Genomic DNA, 12,200 nt, shown 5'->3' with positions numbered 1-12,200 from the left:
TAATATGCTTGTTTAGTGACATCTTCACCATCCAAACTACCAGAATTAAACACGAGGGAACGTCTTTAAGAGGAAAGTTAGAATTTATTTATTGGCTCTAAATTTGCAGCTATACAATAGTCAGGTACATTACTGCAGTCTTCCGGTGTTTGTGCATGTGCAGTTTGTGTGGTGTGAGTGTGTGTGTGTGTGTGATTCAGTGTAACTGATGGATTCTAAAGTGAATGTGCATTGAATTTTGTTGGACATTTTTGAGAATGTTGAACTTGTTTTGCAGGTTTTTTTAGTAGCATTTTGTGCAATATTTTTTATGTTTACACATATTTATTTCTTTAAATTATTTTTATATTTTTCACATTTTTATTATTTTGTGATGAAATTTATTAGGAGCAACATTTCTGTCTGGATTTTTGGACATGTTCAGACGCGCAGAGGTGAACATTCTTTTGCACATGTTTACAGCATCGTTATCCTCTGTCTCTCATTCCAATCTTTCATCTCTATACCGGCAAAAACTTCCTCTAGAGACAAAACAACATTTAGAGCCAAAACACAGAAGGGCTTGTGTCTCTCTTCCCCCTTCTGTCACTTGAAACCAGATTTTGAACATTTGTCATGCATACAACAAAATTAACTAGCAGTGTAACATTCAGAGTCCTGAAATTTGGCAAGTTGGCTGAGGATCCAGGAACTCTCACTTCATTCCATCAGGATGTGGAATAGGGGTGTATTTTTTTCTGGCTCAAAGGAATGTGTAGCTATCATCAAGAGCATCTGTTGCCATTTATCAGCACAATCACTGTTGTCCTGGAGAGCAGGTGTTTTGGGTTCAGAAGCTGCTGCTATGAAACTTGTACTTGCACCTGAGCACATTAGACTTGTGTAAGAGCTCGATTAAAGCCCTGAAATGCTGAGATGTGGTGTTTCGTGACTGACTGTCTTAGTATAGAATACAAAGCTCAAGAAAATGATTTGCACATTTTATTATCATCATCATAACTGCAAATAAATGAGACTAGACTGGCATTTTCCAAATTCATTCTCTCTTTCACTTAACATAAACATTAAGGCAAGACATAAAACCATTGTTGTTGTTTCATGAGCTGGTCGATTTTGAGATGTTGGGCTATATTTTGCTTCGCAAGCATGTCTCCTTTCAGACTAGTGGAAAGAAAAAATCCAAAATACACATTTAAGTCTTTATTTTATTACACTTTATCTATTTGCATCTATAGATTTCAATTACAATACATATTTTAAAGGCTGTTTTCTCAAAATGATTGTTTCTCATGCACAGAAATCTCTTAAGTAACACTTTCCCCCAAACATTTTCAGTTTTATTCCTAGGCTATCTATATTCTGAAGGATTTTACAGAGGGGTTTGTTCATATATAATTCACCTGATATGTAACATTTTATTCTTAAGAAAATTATTTTTTGTCTGGCTGTTGACAGCATTTTCTGATTTATGGAGTGATAAAAACAGATATCCAAAATCCCCTAAAAAACCTCTAATATGTCAACAGGTTACTTTATTTCGATGGTCTACTTTAGACAATTTACTAACTACAAGTAACTTTGCAACTACATGTCAACTAACTCTCATTAGAGTATTAGTAGACTGTAGTAGACTGTTAGGTGTTAGTGTAACCAAAGTCCCTTTAAGACAAGTCATTTCACTCGGCGGCCATCTTTGAAACGCCTCTCGGGCATCCTGGGCATCATGTAATATATCTCTTTGAATGGGGAGGGGAAACATCAAATTCTCCAAAACTGTTCGCCAACCTTACGATTAAATTTCATATTTGAAATCACCAATGAAATCTAACAACAACATAAATTTAGTTTCTAAACGCTCGAATCATGACAAAAAAACTATTTTTCAGGCTGGATCAAGCTAATGCGCATGCGCAGACCTAAATGCGCGTCTCTTCGGAGGCGCGCGTCTGTTTCTATAGAAACCGGTGATTCTAACGGCTAATGCAGTGACGCGATGACTTTACCAGTCGGCGATTGGCTCTTGTTTAGAAGGTGGGACTTATTCCGCCATACTGCGCGTTACACTTTCTCCCATTCAAAACAATACGAGTGACACGTCTTGTGTTATTCTATAGTCTTTGGTGTAACAGAGGTAGGCTGACGCTAGAGACTGCAGTCTTTAGCCTCCTTCTTAGAGGGCCCGACTCCCATGTCAGTGGACCGGGGTTCGAGTCCCGGTTAGAGCCAGCAGTTCGAACAGGAGGGGTTACATTGGTGCCGTGACCCAGATGGGAGTGAGGTTTAGGGGGGGTGAGTGTAACAGACGTAGGCTAGTAAGAGCTGTGCGTGTAAACCTCACTCCCCTGATCCCAAGAGACGCTCTAGCGACTGATGCTAGAGACTGTGGTCTTTTGCCTCCTTGTTAGAGCGCCTGACTCCCAGAGCGGGCGGTTCAATCAGGAGTTGGTTTAGTTGAATAAGTTGACATACTTAAAGTTACTCAACTGTCTGTTTGGGAGCCATCAAAATAAAGTGTTAGCAGATATTAAGCAGACAGTCTACTATTAGTAATATACTAATGAGAGTTAGTTACTTATGGCGCTTTTCCACTGCATGGAACAACTCAGCTCGGTTTGGTTCGGCACAGCTTGGCTCGCTTACTTTCGGTTTGCTTTTGCAGTTTATTACCGCTTCAAAGTGGGTGGGATTATAGACTGATCATTAGGGTTGAACCGGCTCTACTGTTGTGGATCCGCTCCTCGCCTACCAACGAGTCTGCACCTCGTCTACTGACCACGATACAGCCATTTATTTTTTCAAGTTGCGTGCAGCAGTCATTTACAGCAAGTCGTTTAAAAAAAGTTGTGCGAACAAATGATACTGCGGTGGCTGTTACTGACTATTTAAATCTAGCGGGTTTGGTGTCTCATGTTTCAAATCCAATGACGCTTAATGACGATTCTCTCTGACCAATCAGTGATCTGCAGTGTTTACACGTCACATTTAATATCGGTACGGCTCACTTGGAACCTCAACCGAGGTGGTACTATTTAGGTGAGCCGTATGGAGCCGTACCATGCAGTGGAAAAGCGACATTATAGTCAGTAGAAAGTCTAAAATGGACCATCAAAATAAAGTGTTACCTATCAACAAAGAAATTTTGAACCTGGCTTCATCCAATGCTCAGATTTCTGTTCTGGAATTTAATGCAAAATAGTGCATGTTTAATTAGATGATGCCTAATTTGCATACAAAACAATTGTCTTAGTATAATAATCTTAATTTTACCCTATTGACCTTTGGTGTCTTGCCTTAATTTTGAGTGAGATTATTGTTCTGTAGTAATACAATCTCATTGGTTCACATTACTGCAAATTTAACATAATTACTTAATACTAAATCAGCAATTTAATGACATTTAGACAGACTGTTCAACCGTTTAATCTTACATTCTTCTGTTTTACACAGATTTGTCTAAGCGAGCATGTCTAGGACACCATCCCCATCTGTCTCAAAGGATGATTTCCATGCAACCTCACCATAGCAACCAGAATGGAGCAGTGAATTGGACTGTTTTGTGTACCTGCTGTTAAGCTGCATGTAAAACCCATAATAAACAGTTGAGTACAGTGGAAATATAGCTAGCTAAAGTCCCTTCTCTGTCAAAATTAAGATTAGCGTCAAATGAATGTCTTCACTTTTCACAGTCAGTAAGAATCAGATATAAATTACACAGCATGAACAAAAAACACACACTCCTAAATATAACAATGACCACAGTTTATTTTACTCCTACATGCTTTTGTATACGTGTCAGTCAGACTGTGCTTGATTCACATGCTTACACTCATGTCCACTGTGTGTGTGTGTGTGTACACTTAAGCCCACTCTGTGCGTGTGAGATCTTGTGAGATCACTGCGATTTGAATGTGGGTGTTAAGTGAAGAGTAGGTTGTATATGATTGGCATCGTTTTCACTAGTAGTGACACTTAATTGCACTTCAAATGAAGGAGCTTTATGTGTTTACAACAAAACCGATTCAGAATCTCTAATAAAAAACATTGTCATGATCTGGAAACAATATGCAAACAAAAAGCAGCAGGAATATGTAAACTATGTTTCACCAGCCACAAAATGATCTGAGGGTGTTCTGTGGAGCACAACTTCAGACCACAACCACCTCGAGAGACCCACATCCGTTCGTTTTTTACAACCAAGGATTAAAAGCAAACATTTTGACAGCACTACTGTACTTCAGAAAGTATAATAAATGCCAGTGAGATCCCTGGTGGTCTCCTTCCCGGGTCTCCCCGGTCTACTCCAGGGCACAGCACACCTGATTCAGCTCTTCAGTCTGAGCCAGAGACTGTTTCTGACAGGACTGAGACAGGTGTGTTGACCCGCACTGGAATAAAGTCTTCCATGAAATGCCGAACCTCGTCCACAGAGAGTGCGATGAGGGGATAGTGGGGTGTCCGCAGTGGAAAGCTATTCAAGCGGAAGCTGTTTTTTACGGGACTTCTGATTTCTCTCTCTGGGCATTTCGACGAATCTTCATTTCCGTCAGCTGGATGTAGCGGATGACATTAGTGTCTGTCCCACATAGACAGAAAAGGAGGAAACAGCTGTTTTAACACAGAAAATGTGGGCAGGAAGTGTAGTGAAAGATAAAAAAATTCAGTTTTGGGATTATTTATTATTCATTTATCAGCACAGTCACTGTTGTCCTGGAAAGCAGGTGTTTTGGGTTCAGAGGGTGCTGAGTATTATTTTGTTATTTTGATATCACTGCAAATTTAACATGATTACTAATCAGCTTTTTAATGACATCAGACTTTTTTAATCTTTCACTTTACACAATTTTGGATTATAGCATCTGATTGTCTCTAGTGCAAGGCCGTAACCATGTCTTGAACATTAGGTAATTTTTTAGCTAGTATTTTTATTTAAAGAAATTAAAGAATTAAAAGGGATTTAAGGGAATAAAGAAGAAATAAGAATGTAAAAGAAGTTCTAGGTCTAGTTATAGCCTATATAGTTGTGAAATAGTCCATTTAAACTCTTTCCAAACAATATTTTATACATGTTTGTATGTCTAATATGTCAAAAATGTAAAAAAAAGAAAAAAAAAGAAAAGTCACATTCAGTTATGAATGCCATCTTCATCTTCATGACATTTTCAATTCAAAATGGAGAAATTCCATCAAAATGTTGAGTAGTTTGCATCACTGTATGTTACTGTGGTCGGTCGTTAAACTTATCTATTGTAGAACAGTTGTCAAATATTAAATGTTTAGCTTGTTATCTTACCAAGCATGCACTCTTTCCCTGTAAGAACTAAAAGTGTGGAATTCACACTCATCGTCAGTGAATAGTAAGCCCCGCCTTCTTTGATCTGATTGGCCATTATTTTGACAACGTTAGACCGCTGAGGCAGACCAGCATAAAAATGTAAGCTTTTAAACTGTCTGACATCCTAACAACAAACAGAGTGGTGCATAATGGAGAGCAGCATTAAGAAATATCAAATATTAGGACAATTTGGCCATTTCGAATTATTGGGGGGGGGGACTTGTCTCCCTCAATGCCTATGGTGGTTACGGCCCTGGTGATCTAGTGGATGATTTGCCAAACTTTGTTAAACCAAGGACCATTTTCATATCCACAAATTGTTTGTAGACCGGATGACATAGTCGAATGTGTTTCCACACTCTTATTCAACATTGTAATCCCACATTCTCAACAATATATCATATTTATACAAAATAGTTTTGTATTGCCATTGCTGATCATGCAAATATGTACACGTTTTTATATGGTTGTTTTTTATTTCCAGACTTTTTATGCTTTGAATAAAATGTCGTGTTGAGATTCATTTCAGAGTGACTGGCTTTGTTCCAACAAGGCTTATATTTTTCCAAGGCCACTGGAAATGCTGTTGCACACTATAATACGGCTCGTCCCCAGTTTGAGAAATGCTGGTATAGTGTGTGAGAGTTTGATGTGACTGACCTGTGGGTTGTTGTTTGTGGGACTCCTTTAGGTAGTGCAGGGCTTTGTTGAAATCTCCCAGATGATAATACGCCACGCCGGAGCGATACAGGGCTTTAAAATTCTCGCCCTCCTTTCTCAAAACCTTCAGACAGTACTCTTTCACTCGTTCATAATTCACAAGCTCCATCTGCAACAGGCAAGCTACATGCAAACACAGACAAAATCAATTGCAATTTGAGGTTTTTTTTTGGTATGGATTATTTTAGACTTGTAATGATGGTTTGCAGTTTATAATCAAATTTAGGTATATAACCTGTAATCTAGACAAACCATGACGTCATTCTACAAGCAGAACTGAAGACATTCACTCAGATTACGTTTTTTTCAAGGCATATTTAGGATTGGAGGGGCCAAATCGAATAGTACTGATCTGAATATTATGGTGGCCCTGCTTTCGTTCAGTCTTAACAGGTGGAATGCATAAAACATATGTGTATCGATTGGTTTTAAAGTGGTGAAACATGATGTTTGTTCCCACCAGCCAGGCTGTTGTAGCACTCCAACTCCGCGTTCTCCACCGCGCCTTTCTGCTCGTCCGTCAGGCTGGACTTGCTGATGCTGGTCAGGACGGTGGACGGGGACTTGCTGGTGTCCGGGTCCCCAAGCACGCGACACAGACCCTTCATTTCCAGCAGCGCGCGGTGGTATTTGCCGATGGCCTCGCGGTATTTTTTATCCTTGTAGCACTGCGTGCCCTGCGTCTTGAAGTCCAGGGCTCGTTTCACCAGGTCCGCGGGCTCGTTTTGGGGTTTCACCACCGAACCGCTCTGATGGGGCGCGTGCTGCGGGTAGCGCGCGTCTCCGCGGCTCCGGCCACCGGGAGGCTGCATGATGGTGGAGTTCGCGCTGCCGCTCATGACGCTCATCGTGCCGTTTCCCTTGCGTATACTTCCTTCAAATCTGCCGTGCTCCACGCTCATCCCACCGATTCGACAATTCCCTGAAACTCGCGTTTTCGAGCTGCGTTCGTTGCCTCTTCACGCGTTTAGTCTACATGCCCGCGCAGGTCTTCGCGGTTCAGTTTTAAAGATGGATTCCTGGATGTTTCACACACATACACACACACAGTGCTGTGAATTTTTCCTATTTTTCTGCCCCTCTCTCTCTCTTTTCAACGGTCTGGCAGAACGGGATCGGCACGTCCTGCTCTCACCAGATGAGTCAAAGGAGAGTGAGCGTGCGCGTCAAGCCACAGCGCTCACGCTGCCCTTAAGAAATGCGGTCATCACGGATGGAGCGCGATAACCGGTCTGTCAGCCCCCCTGCTTCGACGTCCCGTTTCCATTGAAATCCAGCTGAGCGCAACTCAGGCGTTAACAAACGCATTTCTCTTGCTCAAACGATGATTTCGTATGACGTGATTTCTGCCCCCAGAACACAGAACAGAAAAACAGCTGCTGTCGGACACTGAACAGAGCTGTTTAAACACAGTCTAATCTCCTTCCTTTTGATCCTCCCTTGATTCAGAAGAACTGTTCTTCTCTCTTTCATTATGCCCACAGCAAAGTTATTGTTATCCCACATTCATTTAACTGAGAATATATCTCCGTAATGAGTTTCCCTTTGGGAAACGTCATGTTTGTGTCCCACAGGTGTGTGTATCTCTCTCTCTCTCTCTCTCTCTCTCTCTCTCTCTCTCTGTGTGTGTGTGTGTGTGTGTGTGTGTGTTGAGCGGTTAGCTGGTTCTTCTGTTGTGTCTGGGTGTGTCGTGATTGCGGTAAATCGTGCTGGATGGAAGGGGAGTTCTGCTTTGCTCAGTCTGTCATTTTCATACACACAAACACATGTGCATTTCAGACCATTTCTGCACATGCTTACATAAGCTTAGAGTTATATCTAGCTTACAGTTCTAGCTCTTTTTCTTCTACTGTATGAATTTAAGATTAGGCTACTATTTTATCTCTATAACAATTTTATCTTAACTTGTCTCTAGCATGTTGCTTGTTGAAAATGAATACAAATTACAGATGCTAACACTAACTTTGAGCTTCTTTACATGATTGTAGGCTATTATGACAGTTTTGATGTAATGTATTGTGAAAGTTCAATATTTAATGAAAAATAAACAACTGCTGAAGGCTGTTCTTTAATTAGTTGCTCATCTATCTTTAATAAATAGCAGTCTTTCTCAGTGTGGATTTGTAGTAGGGGAAATGTCAGAAATAAACACTTAATAACATATTAAAATAATATATTAATTTATCATTTATAACAATACATGTTTTTGAAAGAAACTGTAGCACTGCCTTTCCTCATTAGATCTATCTTTTTCTACCTGTCTGTGGCAAATCTATGCTTGTACAATGCTGACTTTGTACACTTTTCTTCTTTTAGGGTTGGTCAGAGTCACGTATTTGAAAGTTCTGTTTGGGAACAGATAAAACTCTGATTTTGTTGTAGTTTCAACAAAGAAACATGTTTTTCAGGTCAGCTGTGAAGCTACTTTATTCTTTCTCTTACATCTGTAATGAGAACATTACACTTGACTTGAGGGAATGCTATTGCCACCTCTAAAAGGATTTGTGGCATTTGAGCTTGACATTGGGGTTGAGTTTGAGTTGGATGCAGAATTTAATGGTTCTTTTCTGTTTATTGGTTTAATCCTGTGTTTGCTCTGCAGGCATTGTGTGGTGTTTTACGCTGCACTGCATTCATGTATGATATTCCTGCAGAATTCTGCCTGCAGGGACTCTGTCGGGTATTTGTCCCATCTGATGAATTCTTCCTGTAGTGATGATGTTTCAACCAATGTACTTTTAATTAGGTCCAAAGGCATCTTTCCTAATTCTAAAAATGCCTTTCATGGTCATGCTGACTATAGGCCTTTTTAAGAATATAAATATTTTTGTCCTAATTGACTGCTTTAAAATCTAAAATGTTGTATATTATTGTGTGTGTGTATGACTGAACACTTGTAAACATGGCACGACTGATCTTAGTGAGAGCCATATATTCACCTAAATGTCATATTTTTATATTTTCATAAATATAAAAGTAAATATTCTTTAAAATATAAAAAAAATATATATATAAACATAATATATGTGTACTGTGTATATTCACTATGTATATACACACACACACATGTATATATTTCTTAAATATATACGTGTGTGTGTATGTATTTATACATAATGAATAAATGAATGAATATATATATATATATATAATTTATATGATATATAAACATAAATATTTTATATATAAATATAATATATATTTGTTAAATATATACATGCATGTGTATGTATTTATATTACAAAATGAATAAACACAGTATTATGTAACCACAAAATTTTATTTTGGTTGTGATTAATTGCGATTAATCATTTGATAGCACTATTTCTTACAAACATTAAATCAGCCATCCTATGATGTAATGTTTTGCGCAATGCAGTTACAATAATAAAACAGAATGTAATAAATAATGAACAAATAAAAATGATTAAATAGGGCATACACCAGCACAAGTTAACAGCAAACTATTTAGGAGCAAATCAAACAAGGACCTTTGAAAATTGTTTTTTTTTTACAAACAAACAAACAAACAAACAAAAAACAATTGAAAGAACACTTTTGAATGCTTTAAAAAATATATATATATATTTTATTGAAATACATAATCTTCAAACATGCCAAATAGGGCCTCAGTTTTTTCATAATTAATTATTTTATAATTAATATTTCCATATGAATATGAATTAATTTTTTAAGAGTGGTGGTGATACGAAAAAAAAACCCCCCTACATTTATGGATGCAATATGTTGCCAAAAAAACATAATATTATTAACCAGATACTTAATTAAGAAAATATCATATTTATTTAAATATATTTTAATAATATTTTTAATATTCTTTTATGTATCCTCAGTATATGAATTTCATAAGGGGCAATGAGAATTTTCAACGGCGATTTTTAATAATAAAACCAATTAACTCTGAATTTGTATTGGTTTCTTCATGGAGCAATCGTAATAGAGCGTCGACGGTTGTTGTGTCATCAGCCTGCGCCTGAGTGCGAACTGCGAAGATGGCGTCGGTGGATTTAAGAGGTACTTTATCACATATTTCACGAATTGTTTTACAAAGATGTTTTATTCGTTGACAGTTTTATTCTTGTCAAATCCATTTTGCCATTACATTGAAATGTTGTATAAGAAATATAAAATATATTAACAGTACGTTTGCTTTGTCAAGCCAGAATAATCATACTCTTCTTTAGCATTGTCGCTATAGTTTGTTTCTGGAAGGGGGCGCGCAGTGTTATCTACTTTTTCTACGATATATTCTGTTGTTTTGTTTTTTCTTTTTCTTAGACGGAAATATTCTCATTCGAATATGATTTGGGTTTTGTGTGTGTGTGTTCATTCAGATAATCTGCTGGGCATCTCGTGGGTGGACAGTGGCTGGGTACCCATCCTGAACCCCAGCAATGTGCTGGAGTATTTCTCTGAGAGGAGCAACCCCTTCTATGATCGCACCTGCAACAACGAGGTGGTGAAAATGCAGAGATTAACCCTGGATCACCTCAAGTAAGCACTGCACGATGCAATTAAAAACTGGGTTATGTATGTAGTAGATGTATCACAATGTAACCTACATGTCTATGAGCTGGAAACACAAAAACAGACAACACATTTTCCTGTCACACTGCTGATTGTTTTATTTTCTAATCAATTAAAAAAATAGATTGAGCTGCAGTAGAGTGTGTTGTTTGCATGTTTACTTAGTGTTTTGTGTGTGTGTAGTCAGATGGTGGGTGTGGAATATATTTTGCTTCACGCTCAGGAGCCGATTCTGTACATCATCAGAAAGCAGCAGAGACAATCGCCAACACAAGGTGAGTTTCTGCTGACTGTGTGGCTTTATTTTGCTTTTAGTATTATCATTTATGAATATTTTTGATTTGGTGTCTGCATTGTATTTTCAGATGTAATATTGACACTTGACAGACTTGCAATCCATGTCAAGTTGAGATTGAAGTTGTTAAGATACTTAACAAAAAGGACAATGTTCTGTACAACTTCAAAGCAATTTGAACATAGAATGTTGTTGCCAGTGTTACAGATAATGATGATAATTATTATTATTATTATTATTATACTCAAAGTGTTTGGATTTCTAGAAACGCCAGTGTAAATGTAATTGTGGATTGAGACACTTTCACAACTAAATTGAGTCCAGGTACAATTAAGTGTACTTTTTTTTTTTTTTTATTCTAAAGGATTGAGATCTTAATTTTGCTCTTAAAGTGCACCAGATTTATGCATACTTCATATATGTGGTTTGATTGAAGAACATTTACCAGATTAAATGCTTTCATCACTAATACATAAAGTTTCTGCTGTCTGTGTGGCTGTTTTTGCTTATTTTTTTAGATCTTTGTCCCCCTAATTCTGCAATCTTCTAAACTGCAACAGAATTTTTAGATTACAAAAAGTTGTTTCAGAGGTTATTACTTTTTGATAAATTATTTCAATTCTGTTTTGAATTTTGAAATAGTCAAGTCGCCTTTATTTATATAGCGCTTCATACAATACAGATTGTTTCAAAGCAGCTTTACTGTAATAAATAGGAAAATAATGATCAATGATTGAAAACTTAATCAAATATTAAACTAATTCAAATTCTGCTGTAAAGCAGCTCTACATTAGACAATAGTATCAGAATATTATTCAGATCAGTTAAGTGTTGATTCATTTCAGTTTAATAACTGTAAAGTTCATCATTTATGAAATGAGCTCATTTCGCCTATATGCAGCTCTACAGGAGACAAAAGTGTCGTTATTAAGCTCAAATCAGTTCAGTGTTGATTCAATGCAGTTCAATACCAGTGTTGATGATTCGAAATTAGTTATGAATCGAAGATGAAATAATGTGCACTGATAAATTGTGCACAGTAATACCAGGAATTTTCTTTAAAACAATAAATTGGATCGTTTTGTTCACTTTATATTAAATAGGGTGACATTAAATTTCTGTGCAGAATAAACAAAACAAAACATTTAAATCTTTTTGTATGTTCTGTTTCCCTTGTTGCGCTGTCCTGCAGTGATCCCTCTTGCTGACTACTATATAATAGCCGGAGTGGTATATCAGGCTCCTGACCTGGGATCAGTCATCAATTCCAGAGTGGTGAGTATATCAACCTTAGATTAATTTAAT

At 37.5% G+C, this 12,200-nt stretch overlaps 2 protein-coding genes across 2 annotated transcripts in view; one reads left to right on the top strand and one right to left on the bottom strand.

Moving 5' to 3' along the window:
* Positions 1-3,744: 3,744 nt before the first annotated feature.
* Positions 3,745-7,662, bottom strand: LOC125277286 (tetratricopeptide repeat protein 9A). Its single transcript, XM_048205640.1, has 3 exons — positions 6,513-7,662; positions 5,993-6,175; positions 3,745-4,573 (listed from the first exon to the last, which is right to left on the bottom strand). Exons 1-3 carry the CDS (start codon positions 6,952-6,954, stop codon positions 4,491-4,493), a joined length of 708 nt encoding a protein of 235 aa, XP_048061597.1. The 5' UTR covers positions 6,955-7,662; the 3' UTR covers positions 3,745-4,490.
* Positions 7,663-9,980: 2,318 nt separating this feature from the next.
* med6 (mediator complex subunit 6) overlaps positions 9,981-12,200 on the top strand; it is a 4,424-nt gene continuing 2,204 nt past the window's right edge. Inside the window, exons 1-4 of the mRNA XM_048205639.1 lie at positions 9,981-10,087; positions 10,408-10,567; positions 10,784-10,875; positions 12,088-12,170. Coding sequence (XP_048061596.1) covers positions 10,066-10,087; positions 10,408-10,567; positions 10,784-10,875; positions 12,088-12,170 — 357 coding nt within the window. The 5' untranslated portion in view covers positions 9,981-10,065. The remainder of the gene's footprint in view (positions 10,088-10,407; positions 10,568-10,783; positions 10,876-12,087; positions 12,171-12,200) is intronic.

Source organism: Megalobrama amblycephala, linkage group LG10 (genome assembly GCF_018812025.1).
Source record: "Megalobrama amblycephala isolate DHTTF-2021 linkage group LG10, ASM1881202v1, whole genome shotgun sequence".
Taxonomy (NCBI): domain Eukaryota; kingdom Metazoa; phylum Chordata; class Actinopteri; order Cypriniformes; family Xenocyprididae; genus Megalobrama; species Megalobrama amblycephala.
This window is presented reverse-complemented; position numbering and strand designations above follow the sequence as displayed.

Excerpts from the sequence above, each read along its gene's own strand:
- LOC125277286 (XM_048205640.1), bottom strand. The coding sequence starts at position 6,954 with ATGAGCGTGGAGCACGGCAGATTTGAAGGAAGTATACGCAAGGGAAAC. Across the intron at positions 6,176-6,512 it reads GTGCTACAACAGCCTGGCTG|CTTGCCTGTTGCAGATGGAG; the intron begins GTGGGAACAAAC and ends GTTTGCATGTAG. Across the intron at positions 4,574-5,992 it reads CCACAAACAACAACCCACAG|ACACTAATGTCATCCGCTAC; the intron begins GTCAGTCACATC and ends TATGTGGGACAG.